The sequence below is a fragment of the Amblyraja radiata genome, chromosome 29 (genome assembly GCF_010909765.2).
Source record: "Amblyraja radiata isolate CabotCenter1 chromosome 29, sAmbRad1.1.pri, whole genome shotgun sequence".
Taxonomy (NCBI): Eukaryota; Metazoa; Chordata; class Chondrichthyes; order Rajiformes; family Rajidae; genus Amblyraja; species Amblyraja radiata.
In genome coordinates, this window is record NC_045984.1 from 9731489 (window position 1) to 9747163 (window position 15675).

The 15675-nt window shown below is 43.3% G+C and overlaps 1 protein-coding gene across 1 annotated transcript in view; it reads left to right on the forward strand.

Moving 5' to 3' along the window:
* The first annotated feature begins 1015 nt into the window (after window positions 1-1015).
* The window catches only part of LOC116989295 (fibroblast growth factor 10-like), a 134262-nt gene continuing 119602 nt past the window's right edge, over window positions 1016-15675 (forward strand). The window contains exon 1 of the mRNA XM_033046520.1: window positions 1016-1742. Coding sequence (XP_032902411.1) covers window positions 1454-1742 — 289 coding nt within the window. The 5' untranslated portion in view covers window positions 1016-1453. The remainder of the gene's footprint in view (window positions 1743-15675) is intronic.

The following is a 15675-nucleotide window of genomic DNA, read 5'->3' on the forward strand; positions in this document are numbered from 1 at the left end:
GAAGCCAAGGGCTGCTTTCTTCTTTGAATAAGAGTGATTCGACTGAAAGACTTTGTAAGGGGCAGAGACATGCACACACAAACACACATGCACACATGTGCGTGCACACAGACTCTCACACACACGTGCGCGCACACACTCGTATACTCATTCACACGCACACACATGCGCTCACACACACACACACAAACCCATACACACACACTTTCACACACACATGCATGCACACACAGCCACACACAAGCACACACACTCTACTGAGACTCTCCAGAGGACATCAGCCACTTATTAAGCTAGTATTGATTCTTTGAAGCATTTTGGAAGACAGAGAAATAAATAAACAGTAACTCAAATTTTAAAACCGGATTTTTGCTTCTAAAATAAGTCTGAAATACTGAGCAATCTTTAATGAAGTAAACTGATCTTTCTCAACATTGAAAGAGCACTGTGTGTTTGCAACTCCTGATCACTAATGCATCAGCCTGAAACTCCTCTCTCTTGCTTCTCAGTCACCCCATTTAAACTGTTTATGTAATAGGATGATGCTTTTCCGATGAGCATTTTAGCGTTGATGCACCAATTTCCAGCAGTTAAATGCAAGAACTCAGACCATTAATAAAAGTCCATCCTCATTTAAGAATTACTTGCGATGATGTAAGAAATGTTGAAGGTTTTGTGTAAACACCCTGTAATCCTGATGGAACAACACGTTCGACTCTTCTGAATCAGAAGCAATTGTGTTGTTATTATTTGGAAATGTGAGATATGATTGCCAGGAGATATGGAGCACGGCTATATAATGTCATTAAATTGGAAAGCACAGAGGTGAGCTGTTAACTATAACCACTGCAAGCTGTTTCCCTGCCTGCCGCTGTTAAAAAAGTGACTTGAGTCAATGCCCAACCCTCTTAATGACAAATCTATCACCAGGCGACAAACTACTGGCTGTTAGGACAAAAAAAAAAATCCTCCTATCTGAAAAGGGCCAACCCTTTCGCAGCTGTCAGTTGAATGGTAAGCAGATGACAGGCTTATTTGTAGTGTCTGAGGCATTGATAAAAACACAACCCATTCCTTCCCACACACTGCAGCCTCTCAATGCTCTCACTTTAATGAGGCCAATTTAGAAGAATTGAGAAACTCAAGACTGAAGTATTTCTTTTCTCTCATTTTCTTACCTCCACATTGCAGATAGCAGCAGTGTGAAGAAGGAACTGCTCATCCCTCTGAACTGTGCACAGTTGTTTTCAAGGGATTTGTTGAAGTCAGTGGGACAGATGCTTCAGGTGTGACTGGGTCATGGATGTAACGGTCTCGGGGCAAGTCGGACACGTTGATGGAAGGCCGGCCGTGAAGGGATGTCTTTGTGAGGTGCTCCTGCTCTGCCCAGGTGAATTCATTGCTGCCTCAGCATGCGTCTCTTCCTAGATCCCAGCCCAGGAGTTTCACCACAATGTGGAAATGGATGCTGACTGGCGGCGTCTCCCCCTTTCCTCGCCTCGCCTGCTTCCTCGTGCTGTCCCTGGCCTGCTTGGTGTCCGCCAGCTGCCGCGGAGAGCCGGACGATGCGCTAACGCTGGATGCTACAAATTGCTCCTCGAGCCTGGAGCGCCACACGCGCAGCTACAACCATTTGCAGGGTGATGTGCGGTGGCGTAGACTCTACTCTGCCACCAAGTACTTCCTCAAGATCGACAGAACTGGGAAGGTAAATGGGACCAGAAAGAAGAACTGTCTGAACAGTGAGTAATCAAACTTTTGATCTCAAATCCATTTTTGGCCATGCAATGATGACTGGCCATCAGAGCTACTGTAGTGGTGAGAGGAGGGAGGAATTGGTGGGGAAAAGTAATTATGAAGCAGCGACCATCTAATTCCCAAACAGTTATCTAAACTACTCAACAGCCCATGCAACGATGAGAATGCACACTTTCCTTCACTTTACAGGAATAAAAATAGTACAATGTTTGATTGAGGATAAATGTGATTTCATGCTATCTAGGCAGCATTTTCTTGTTACTGTGGTGATGTTATCATTTTCTGAGAGCCTACTTGTGTGTCATATCATTTCCCAGCCAGGGAACGTCTAACAACTTGAAATGTCAAAAAATTAGCTTAATAATGGATTACTGCAGGAATATTAAAAGGAATATTAATATTTAAAAAAAATATTAATGATAGCTCAGCAGGAATATTAAGAATTGTTAATATTAAAATATTATTAATGATAGGACTGCAGGAATATTAAAACGCCTGCTAGAATGTTGGCAGCATCAAACATCATCAGATCGTAATGGATACCTGGATTTTCATTTAAATTGCCAATGCTGTTAGTTGTTTTAATCCAACACATGGCTTACAATCTGAGCTACTCGATTTCACATTTTACTTCATGCAATGTAGCTCTGGGTTTTTAAATGTGCAGGCACTCTTGCTGTGGTATTTAGTGATGCAGAACGGTTCAACAGCAGTGTTATTTTAACTTGCAACCTCAACAAGCGTCGATCTTGCGGGAAAATCTCACTTGTGGCAGTGTGCTGATTTCGCCACAAGCGTTGTCTGCCTTTATTTTTAAAACATCGCTTTCAGCCTTCTCGCCGTTCGCCCAAGACTTGTGCGAGACATTTAAATGAATCTCTGCTTTATGTCCACTCTCTGGCTCAGGACAGTGCACAGATGTTACATGTTATTGACTGCGCAAAAAAAAAAGACACTAGACAGGGACCCTCATGAAAAATGCAGCGATAAGGATTTTCGGGCATTGAAGCAACAGTCTTGAATAGAGATGAGCAAAAGCTTCCGATTGTGCATGTTCCTATAAAAATGTTGGTGCTTAACAAGATTTGGACTCGTTTCCCAGTGATGGTTCTTGTCCGAACTTTGCATAGATTTTCTGCATTGGGCTAATTACAGTCAGGGCAAGCTTCTAATCTATAATTTTGTCTGTATTTTGAATATGTTGCTGGCTCCCTGATTGTTCCCCACCACCACCACCACATCGCACTCCCCCCCCCCCCCCCCCCTCCCCCAGCAACATGCAGCATCCTTGGGCTCTATTAAAGTCGATAAACAGCGGCTCAGAGGTGTGAGAGCGCGGCCCGGGTAAATCAGCTGCCAATTTTCACATCCTGTGGGAAGTGCCGGACTCTATGGGGTGTCTCCTCCTCCTGCTGACTGGAGCTGAAGGCCGGGTCTTCATCCCTGAAGGAAATTGCCAGGCAGGAGCTCACCGCTGTTCCGCTGTGCACATCGTTTTAGCTGATCAAGCAAACACTACACTTGGGGCTCCGACTGGATTTAACCTCTTGTTATCCAGGTCACCGCAGAGGAGACCTCAGCACGCAGCGCAGGCCAAATGGGGAATCATGGCCAGGGAGCCAGCACCCCGTCAAGTGGCACGCAGCTGATAGAGCTGCTGCCTCGCGGAGCCGGAGACCCGGGTTCGATCCTGACCTCGGCTGCTGCCTGTGTGGAGTTTGCACGTTCCCCCTGCGACCGCGTGGGTTTCCTCCGGGTGCTCTGATTTCCTCCCACAGTCCAAAGACGTGCGGGTTTGTAGATTAATTGACCTCTGTAAAAACGCCCCAAATGTGCAGGGAGTGGGTGTGAAAGTGGGATAACATAGAACTAGTGTGAACAGGTGATCGATGGTCAGTATGGACTCGATGGGCCAAAGGTCCTGTTTCCATGCTGTATCTTTCAGTTCAAGTCAATTCAACACATGCTTTCCATGGCTAGAGTAAAGGGGTGACAGAGATGTTTCCCATTACCTTATGAGTAGGGCGAGAGCATTTGAAATGGAAGAGATAGCACTAAAAAAAGGATAATACCATTTCCTTTTGGGTGCCTTTCTGGGCATTGTTGCCTGGTTCAAACACAACTATGAGACGTGACTTTCAAAACCTTGTTCGGTCTCCTAGTAACGTGAATCAGCGATTAATCAAACTGTATTCAACCCTCTATCAGATGTTTAAACTGCAGTAAAATGTGTCGTATAAGTTGCTCAATTATGTCAATGAAACCAGTGCCTCGAAACCTGCCAGCAATCAGCCTTAACGCAGCCAGCTGTGGGGTGGCAATAGTCTGGGGTATTAAGTCAGTATTCACTGTGAACCCACTTCAGAAAAATCGAAACATCGAACCCATCTCACAAAATTGGCCCAGAGCCCGTTTTTACCATCAGCTGGAGCTTCAGGTTACCTGACTTGAAGAGAGGAAAATCTTTCAACGAAGAATTCGAGCTGCAGTTTCGTCTGGTGAGACTGACTGTGCGGAGGTGGAGTTGATACTATGGCCCTGTCATGACTCAAATGATTCACCCTTACTGCCCTTGACCTATGAAGTTATTTTCTCTGATGTTACTCAGAGTTTGGAGTTGTTCGCACTTGTGCGTAATTAAACCATGCTTAAGATTTTCCAGTTCGATTTCCGAAGTTTATTATTAAAGTCTATATTGAAGCCGGTATTTATATCTAGGAAGCAACAGGAAAACCTTTTTAATATAGAACCTTTCATGGTTTAGGATATTCTAACCGTCTTTGTGGCCAGGGTAGTTCTGTTGAATTGTAGTCACTGATACATTATGGTCGACAAAATGCACACAGTTTGCCCACAAGCTCATTGTGAACAGGACCAAGCTGATTGCTCTGTAGTTGTGAGATAGGGGGTTAAATATTGACTAGAGAGAGTACTCACATCATCCTTCTCTTCTTTGATATAGCAGCATGTGATAGTACTTCCAGAATATCGACGAGACCCCAAGTTAATGTCTCCATGGAAAGACTGTGCAGGAATAGCCTAAATTGTTGTACATTTTTTTTTCCTGGAGTGCAACGTGACTTACAAATGATCTGTTTTAGAGACAAAATAGACACTGAGCCAGTGTAATAATTCTTAAACCGCGATATTTAGCAGTTAAAATTAAAACACACAAAGTGCTGGAGTAACTCTGCGGGGTCAGGTAACGTCTCTGGAGGATGTAGACCGGCAACGTTTCGGGTCAGGACCCTTCCTCAATAGATTCTTCTTCAGTATTTCGCAGTTCTTACTGTTTGCACATTGCAATTTTGTGTAGAAGCTAGTTATGTCCAAGCAACAACAAATCACTTGCGATAGAAACATCAGATAGCTGAGTATTTTAGATAGGAGTTCTTTCACTTTATTTTCTTCATAATTTGGAGTTATAAATGATAATTACTGCCTCTCCAGTGTGAAGAGTATGACGTATGTTACGTGTTGCATTTCCTTTGTTTCCATTGTTCAACAGACCTGACACTATCAGTGATACATGAGCAGACAAGGGTAGGAGTGGCAGGTAAAAGGAGAATTGATATATCATAAGATCATAAGATCATGTGATAGGAATAGAATTAGGCCATTCGGCCCATCAAGTCTACTCCACCATTTAATCCTGGGTGATCTATCTCTCCCTCCCAACCCCATTCTCCTGCCTTCTCCCCATAACCTCTGACACCCGTACTAATTAAGAATCTATCTATCTCTGCCTTAAACATATCCACTGGCTTTGCCTCCACAGCCTTCTGTGGCAAAGAATTCCACAGATTCACCAACCTCTGACTAAAGAAATTCCTCCTTATCTCCTTCCTAAAAGAACGTCCTTTAATTCCGAGGCTTTGACCTCTAATCCTAGACTCTCCCACTAGTGGAAACATCTTCTCCACATCCACTCTATCCAAGCCTTTCACTATTCTGCACATTTCAATAAGGTCCCCCCTCTTTCTTCTAAACTCCAGCGAACACAGGCCCAGTGCTGTCAAACGCCCATCATATTTTAACCTACTCATTCCTGGGATCATTCTTGTAAACTTCATCTGGACACTCTCCAGAGCCAGCCCATCCTTCCTCAGATATGGTGCCCAAAATGGCTCACAATATTGGTTGGTAGAACGACTGCCTGTTGTAGAACTGATGCTGGAGAAGATGCTGGGGAAGTCACATCTAAAGTCCGTCTTCTTAGTGATTTGACTACCCTTTGAATAGAGGAGGTCCATAACTGATGTTGAATGGTTCAACAGTTCCATAGTTCTTTATTGTCAAATGTACCGAGGTACAGTGGAATTCTTTTTCTGCATACAGTTCTGACAAATATTATCATACATATGCACAATGCTAGATTAGGTACAAAGTGTTCAGAAATAGTCTATTGAGATAATATACTGGAGTCGCCAGATTTTTACGCCATTTTCCAAGTCCAAAGTTCAAGTTGTGTGTAAGTGCAGCTGGCCATAAAGGCCAGATGTCCTGGCGGCGTTGTAGGGTTGGCCTGACCAAAGTTATAGGCATCCTCTACAACTGCTCCACCACTCTGTGCCACTGAAAGCCACATTGGGTCTCTTAGAGAGGCGCCTAATCCAGTCAAGCTCCAGGCTGCTGCAGGGCCTCCAGCTGTCACCTTGATCTGAACCCTTACACCAGCCAGTGAACCATCGCCCCCCTCTTGCCACCGCCAACATTTGACCTGGAGAAGGGTCCCAACCCGAAACGTCGTCTGTCCATTTCCCTCCACAGATAAAGCCACAAGAAGGTGCAGATGCTGGAATCTTGAGTAAAATATAAAGTGCTGGAGGAAGTCAGCAGGCCAGGTAGTATCTGTGGGGAGAAGTAGCCAGACGATGTTACCGTTCTTCAGACTGAAGAAGGTGAAATGTGAAATGTTGTCTGTACATTTTCCTCCACAGATGTTGCATGGGCCTGATAACTTCCTCCAGCAATTTGTATTTTTGTTGATGGCTGAGGAGAGGTGGACAGGAAAAGATATCAGACATGGTTTCCACCTACGAAGCTAGAATTTCAGCTGTCTAGAGTAATTTGAGATGAACATGCTGACAAACATTGGCAGCAGCCTCTGCAACCTCAGCTCTCCTCTACCACATAGCATTTCCACCAGTTCAATGCTGGGGACATGTCTATCCAAGAATGGTTGATTCAGCAATGGAAACATAGAGAATGCATCTTGTGACAAGCGCCACACTATTTCCACCTGGGCAAAAGTGATGCCGATTTATAACTTCAAATTGCATTAAAATTTTTGTGTACATTGTTTGGGACTTAAGATAGACACAGAAAGCTGGAGTAACTTTGAAGAAGGGTCTCGACCCGAAACGTCACCTATTCCTTCTCTCCGGAGATGCTGCCTGTCCCACTGAGTTACTTCAGCTTTTTGTGTCTATCTTCGGTTTAAACCAGCATCTGCAGTTCCTTCCTGTCCATTTTATTTGGGACTTATTGCAGCAGATTACTCCAATAATCCATAGCATCTCTGGAGAAGATGGATAGGTAATATGTCATTTGTGTTCCTTCTTCAGACTGCATTTTAAAATGTTCTTTACTTCCTTACTTGGTGGTGGTCGGAGGGGCCGTAGGCGCAGATTGGCAGCCACGCTTCCGTCAGTCTGCCCCAGGGCAGCTGTGGCTACAGAAGTAGCTTACCACCACCGAGTGTGACTGAGGAGTGAATGAATAATGCGATGTAATGCGCCTTGAGTATTAGAAAGGCGCTATATAAATCCCATCCATTATTATTATTATTACTTCTAATGCAATAAAAGGCAAAGATGAACTTTAAATATAATCTCTATGTACCATCTAATGGGATCCAGTTAATGGACAAGAAATAATACTCTCCAACCCATCACTTTGTTATCTAACTATACTCAAAGTTTTCTGCTTAAAACGCACGAAGTGCTGGAGATACTCAGTAGGTCAAGCAGCATCTGTGGAGGTAATGGACAGACGATGTTTCTGGCTGGGACCCTTCTTTAGTCTGAAGAAGGGTCTCAACACCGAGTCATCTGAAGATGGGACATGGCCCAAAACGCCATTGGCCACTCATGAGAACTCAACTGGTCCTCTGAAGTAAGGTAGACAAAAATGCTGGAGAAACTCAGCGGGTGAGGCAGCATCTATGGAGCAAAGGAAGCTTTAGTAAGGTGATGCCCTTTTACATTCTGCTGGAAGGGCAGATGGTGAGATGGCTTAATATCTAATCTAAACAATGCTACCTGACCTGCTGAGTTCCCCCAGCACTTAGTGCGTTTTGTCCAAGATTCCAGCATCTGGAGTCTCTTATGCAATTCCCTGCTAACCTATTCCCTCATAAAACAGTCAAATATATCTTGATTGATTGATAAATACACATCTCTTGATGCTCCTGAACACATCATCAGTGATGTAACCTGGGGTCATTGGGTGTTTCGGGCCTTTCAACATCAGACATCCTCACTCAGGTGACTCAGCCATGCTTGATCAGACCACGACTTGTGTTCAGGGGGCATTCGCTCCTCCCCATGGACCTCCTCTCCTGATCTAGAACCATCTCGAGGCTTTCTCCGCTGCCTCTGTGGTGTTCTTGATGGCTCTTCTCCTCTCCTTTCAATTGATGCCCAGTGCACTCAAGGCTTTGCAGAGCGATTGCCCTGCAAAACCTCTGCAGCCAACCTCGATGGGCAAACACCTTGCCTTCCAGCCCTGCTTGCGGCAGTCTATGACCGCACTTCATACTTGGTCATCTTCCACTAGTGGGCCTCCTCCAGACGGTCCTCCCACGGCACTGTCAGTTCCAATAAGATGATGTTTTTGGTCGCCTCTGAGACCAGGAGGATGTCTGGCCTCAGGGTGGTCGTGGCAATGTGCCGTGGGAACTTCAGCTGTTAAGCTTTATTACAGAAAGAAAAAACACACTAACTATTCAATCATTACATATGCTTTGCTCACCAGGGAAATTCAAGAGAATTTTACCATAATCAGCCCGACTATTCGTGCGTACATTAGAAAGATATTCTCAATTCGCGGAGAAACCCGTGCCATCTACGAGCAGCATCTGTGGTCTCTGAGGTTGTCGTGAGAGTGCGGTCAGGTAGCGTTTTAAGAAATAAGATGAGACTTGTTAAATAAGCAACAAGTGGTGTAATCCACAGGCATGATAGCACTTGGTGGTTTTCGAGGAAATGAACCGCAGTATCCTGTTATGCACCCTCTTCTCATACCTGACTGTTACGGTAAAATAAATTAACAAGAAAATTAAAAAAAAAAAGCAAGGTTGCAATTACACACCACAACCCATGTTCCCTGTAGAACATCCCAGACAGGTCAGTAATTTTGAAAGTAGACTCCAAAATGCTGGAATAACTCAGCGGGTGAGGCAGCATCTCTGGAGAGAAGGAATGGGCGACGTTTCGGGTCGAGACCCTTCTTCAGACTGATGTCAGGGGAGGGGGTGGGACAAAGATAGAATGTAGGCAGAGACAGTAAGACGAATGGGAGAACTGGGAAGGGGAAGGGGATGGAGAGAGAAAGCATTTTTCAGTAATTTTGAAGATTAGTTGGCATTGTAATCCAGGAATTAAGGCTGATCGTTTATTCATAACCCAGTTCCACAAATGGCTGTGATATGATTTGGTCTTCAGTGTTGGGAAAGGTGTTGGCCACCCAGGATAGTTAACCTGCTAGACACAAAATGCTGGACAGGCAGCCATCTCCGGAGAGAAGGAATGGGTGTCGTTTCGGGTCGAGACCCTTCTTCAGAGTTAACCTGCTCCTCTTCGAAGTAAGATGTTTGTCTTTCACATCCAGCTGAGAGGGAATATCAGGCCCGTCTCATCCATAGAATAACACAATTGATAGTGTAATGTTTCATTTTAATACCGTGGTGTTCACAGTGAGATTCAAATCAGATGTTTTTTGAATAGGTTTATGGTCGGTCAGTTTTGACCAGGGTATAATGATCATTGGGGTGGCACCGTCACACGGCTGCTAACTCAGCGACAGAAACCCAGTTCGATCCTGACCAAGGGAGCCATCTCTGTGGAGTTTGCATGTTCCCCCAATGATCGCGTGGGTTTCCATGGGTGGGTGTGTAGGTTGGTTGGCCTCCCTGCCGTGTCGAGAGTGGGTGCGAATGTGGGATTACGTAGAACTAGTAATAATAATAATAAATTTTATTTAATGGGCGCCTTTCAGACATCTCAAGGACACCTTACATAGTAATCGGAATAAAAACATATAATCGGAATATAACAAGTAATAAAGACATCACAGAGACACAAATTAAAAACAGAATTCAATCCAAAAACAGAAAATCAAAAACACAGTGTGAAGAGAGAGCAGCGGCAGCCAAAGCGCGCTAGCGTCCACTCTCTCTTCACGGCAGTGTGTGTAGTGTGTAGTGTGTAGAAACAAGGAACTGCAGATGCTGGTTTACAAAAGAGGATACAAAGTGCTGGAGTAAGTCAGCAGATCAGGCAGCATTTCTAGAAAACATGGGCGTTTCATGTTGGGACCCTGCTTCAGACTGATGTGGGGGAGGGGGTAAGAAAGGTGGGAGAGGTGGGGGGGGGAGGCAGGACAATGCATGGCAAGCAATTGGTGAACACAGGTGGGAGTGGTTTTTAATGGGCAGATGGTTAGAATAAAGGCCAGTATGAATGGATGATCGCTGGTTGGCGTGGACTAGATGGGCCGAAGGTCTGGTTTCCATACTGTATCTTTCAATCAATAGACCACTCATGAGAACTCACCTGCCATTCTTTGGAGTAAGATTATGGCCTTTACCATCAAGCTGGATGGACAGATGGGGCCATGGTTTTCATATCTCATCTGAGCATTGGTACCATTCACGATGCAACACTCCATTTTAATACAAAAGTTTTTAAGAGTGAGGTTCAAATCATTTTAAATGTCAAAATGTTAAGGTGGGTCATTTTTGGCTAGGGTATAACGATCATCTCATAAGGTTGACTCAATATATTACAGGAATAATATGGAGAAAGATATCAAGCATTCAAGATCAATAGGGACACTTGGAGATGGGCCAATATCAATGGATTAAGAACAGGGTGCAGAATAGGTAGGGTGCAGAAAAGATTCACAGGACTGGAGGGTTTAAGTTAAAAGGAGAGATTGGATGGTTTTCCCTGGCACAAAGGAGGCTGAGGAGTGACCTTATAGAGGTTTATGATGGGCATAGATAGTCACAGACTTTTACATGGAGCAGGGGAGGCTAAAACTCGAGGGCATAGGTTTAAGGTGAGAGGAGAAAGATTTAAGCACTTTGTGTTTTATTCACCAATGAATATGATGCTGGCAATATCCCAACAATGGCAGACCCAATTGAGATTCTGGATAGATTGAAAATTGATAACAAGGAGAAATTGGAAAGGCTCGCAGAGCTTACGTGGATAAATCGCCTCTAGATGGGATGCATCCTATATTGCTTGGTTGCTAAGGAAAATAAGGGTGGAATTTGCAATGGCATCGGCTATAAAGCTCCAAATATTTATAGGTGCGGGGGTGTTGTTTGAGGAGTGGAGCGTTCCAAATGTTACACCCTTGTCAAAAACAGGTTGTAGAGATAAACTCAGTAATTGCAGCCTAGTCACTTCAGTTAGATAATGAAATGATGGATCAGAGGGCATTGAGTAGGAAGGAACTGCAGATGCTGGTTCAAACCGAAGATAGACACAAAATGCTGGAGTAACTCAGCGGGTCAGGCAGCATCTCTGGAGAGAAGGAATGGGTGACGTTTCGGGTCGAGATGTCTGAAGAAGGGTCTCGACCAGAAACGTCACCCATTCCTTCTCTCCAGAGATGCTGCCTGCCCCATTGAGTTACTCCAGCATTTTGTGTCTATCTTCGATCAGAGGGCATGCTTCCTTCGGTGCAATCGTGAGTCCCAAAGGCGGCATACTGAGATTATCCTGAAAGCTTTCTATCCTCTGAAGTTATTTTACCTTAAGCAGTCAGGTAGAGGCATAGGGTACATAACAGGATGTTGCGGTTAATTTCTTTTTGAACCACCAAGTGCTATCGTGCCTGTGGATTGCACCACAGAGTCTTATTTCATGAGATTCATCTTATTTCTTTAAACGCTAGCCGGCCACACTCTCACGGCAACCTCAGATTCTGTTCACAGACTTAAAGACGAGCCACGGGTGTCGGGAAAGATCAAGGACACGATTAACAGTCACGAAATAGAAATGCATTAAAGATCTTAACGTGAGGGGAGCAAAGATTAAAGAACTAAACTGCAGGCTAACCTTTTTACAGAGAGGGTGGTGGGGGCCTGGAACCCACTATCAGGGGAGATCGCAGTGGAGGCAGATATGATAGTGGTGTTCAAGAGGCGTTTGGATAGGCACATGGATATGCAGGGAATGGAGGAATATGGATCATGTGCAGGCAGATAAGGGTTTGCCTTGGCATCATGTTAAGCACAGACATTGTGAGGTGAAGGGCCTGTTCCTGGGCTCTACTGTTCTAAGTTCTGTGTTCTAAAATGCACAAATAACTTGATAGAATTCTTGGTAAAGGAACAGACAGGTTATTGAAGGAAGGTACACAAAAATGCTGGAGAAACTCAGCGGGTGCAGCAGCATCTATGGAGCGAAGGAAATAGGTAACGTTTCGGGCCGAAACCCTTCTTCAGACCTTCGCTCCATAGATGCTGCTGCACCCGCTGAGTTTCTCCAGCATTTTTGTGTACCTTCGATTTTCCAGCATCTGCAGTTCCTTCTTGAACAGGTTATTGAAGGATATGTCATTGATGGAGTATATACTAAGCATTTGATATATAGCAACAAGGATAGAAAATTAGCCAGGAGGGGACGAATAGTAGTCAAAGGTTGCTTTTCACGTCCAAGGAAAATGTACAGTGGAGTTTCAATAGCATTGGATCACTGGTTCAAAGGTACTTTATTGTCACATGTGCATAGCTTTTTAAAAATTTATTTATTTATTTATTTATTTATTAGAAGTACAATAACAGTGGTACCTTTTTTCAGGTGCCAAATATATGTTAACATGATACATTCTCTGTACAACTTCATTTTTTATTTTTTTTAGAGAGAAATAAGAAAGAAACAGATAGTAGAGAGTAGAAAAACGTGTAGTGTGTATAAAAAAAGAGATAGATAGTGAGGAAGAGAAATAAGAAAGAAGAGAGAGCAAGAGAGAGATTAGCAAATAGACGATAGGAGATGAGTTTTTATATTGTTGATCATCTTTCACTCAGTACACGTGCCCAGTACACGTGCATAGCTACAGAAAAAATCTTTCTTTTACATGCAATCCAATACAATCTTACTACAACTGCCTATTGACTCCTCATGAGCAGAATCATTCCTTAGTACATGGGTGCAATGATTATGACGTCATTTTTCTCATGACCATTTTCTCAATGCCTTGCCTATTTAATGTCTCTCTGAAGACTACTTAAGTATCGTAATTATATTTCATTCCACCACCTATTCTCGCGGTACTTTCCAGATATCAACCACTTTCTACGTTAAATCGTTGTCCTCAAATACCCTTCAAAACGCTTGCCTTTTGGCGCAGCGCTTGTGTTGCACTGGGCAGTGTCGACCGTTCTCAGTAATCTCCTTTTTTCCTGGACATTCGTGTTGCTAAAGCAACCAGTCAGTATGTTCTCTACCATACACCTGCAGACGTTAAGGTTCTGAGAGAAAAATCAATTTGAGCTGCATGGTAGCACAGCGATAGAGTTGCTGCCTTGCAGCGCCAGAGACCCGGGTTCGATCCTGACTGCGGGTGCTGCTTTTATGGAGATTTCACGTTCTCCCTGTGATTGCGTGGGTTTTCTCCGGATGCTCTGGTTTTCTCCCACAACCCAAAGACGTACAGATTTGAAGGTTGATTGGGTTAAGTAAAAAATTGTAAATTGAACCTAGTGTTTAGGATAGTGCGAGCGTTGGGGATGATCGCTGGTCACCACGGACTCGGGCGGCCGAATGGCCAGCTTCTACGCTCTATCTCCAAAGTCTAAGGAATTAGGCGATACAATATGAAGGAGATTGGCAAAAAAAAGATGCATTCTGTAGGGATAGTTGTGGAGACAGAATCACGATGCATTTTAAAAAATGTATCTGAAAGGAAAGAATTTATAAGGGAGGAGCAAGGGTGGAAGAATGGGACCAACTGATAGCTATTAGACTTGATGAGCCAAATGGTTGATTTTGTGCTGTAAACACTCTGAGATGTTTTGATTCTTTGCTGAAATAAGCAGACACTGAGGCAGAGGGCTGGAGAATGAAACCATAGACCTGAATTTAAATCCCATCAGATTTAAAGTCATGTCAGTATATAATCCTGAAATGTATTTAGTTTAAATTGATAATATCGGTAACTATAACACCACCAGCTTGCTGTAAAAACCCATCTGGTCCATTAATCACTTGAATGGAAGGAATTTGTCCATGCTTACTTGTTCTGGTCTCCAGAACCTTAACTGCCTATTGACTCCTCATTTTCAGGGGCAATTTGGGTTAGCAATCAAAGACCTCCTTGCGATGTAAAGGAACAAATAAAACAAGAAGGGTTTTCCCACGGGAGTGACCAAATTGTTTGGGAGGTGCTTCCCACACACAAATGGACGCAGCACTTGGTGGGTCAATTTAGAAGGAACATTCTTGGTAAACAATGGAGCTGAAACTGACTTTAATGTGTGGGGAGAATGGGGTGTAGAACAGAATGTGTCAACAATCATGAGTCAAGAATCAAAAGTCAAGAGTGTTTAATTGCCATCTGTACCGACAACAGAACAATGACATTCTCTTATTTGCTGCAGCTTTACAAGCCCATTAATACATTAATACACAAATAAATATACAATGATCAGTAATACAATAAATTAATAATCAGTAATACGTGGTAACCAGACCGTAATAGTGGAAAACTAAAGTGTCAAGTCAGGTCGTGCATTCTTAAATTAATCTGCATATAGCGTTTGAATACTGTTGACTCGAATTAATTGTAAAGTTACACAAAATAAAAATGCCATAGCCTATACAATCCTTCTTGCTTAATTAAATGTGAATATTGGTAAGCATACAATTAAGCAAATAGCTAGAAGAGTCTTCGGGAGAGGATAAAATTATTAAAAACATGAACCTTTTACACTCTGCTAAACAAGTGAATAAAAATTAAAACCTTAGAGATGGGTGAAACAAGTTGTTTGTAATATGAGTCATTACCACCTAGTAGTAGGATGCATTAGTTGTGCTAAAAAGTCATGGAAGAAAGAAGAAGCAAAGAATACAAGTTAAACTTGTTTACTTTTATTCACATTGATCCTACTTATTTCAAATGTTGGAATAGAACATAGGCTGAATCATGCATATTCGCACATATGTTTAAAAGTTGCCAGCCTTCATGTGGTTTAAAAAAAAAGCATTATTATAGTTTATCTCTACGGTATTAACTCCTTCACTCATCCCATCAAATATTCTTAGTGCAAAAGTCCAGCAACTGGGTGCGGCGGTAGAGTTGCTGCCTGACAGCGCCAGAGACCTGGGTTTGATTCTGACTATGGGTGCTATCTGTATGGAGTTTGTGCATTCTCCCTGTGACTATGTGGGTTTTCTCCTGGTGCTACCATTTCTTCCCAGACTCCAAAGACATACAGGTTTGTAGGTTAATTGGCTTCGGTTAAAAAATAAGTAAATTTGCCCCTAGTGTGTATGATAGTGCAAGTGTATGAGGTGATCGCTGGTCAGCGTAGACTCGGTGGATCGAAGGGTCTATTTCGGTGCTGTATCTCTGAAGTCTAAAGTCCAAACTGGTTCAAAGTTACATCAGGTAAAAATGATATTGGCGTTTGTCAGTTGATGAAATTTGCCTTAAGGTGATTGAAACTTGAAAAAT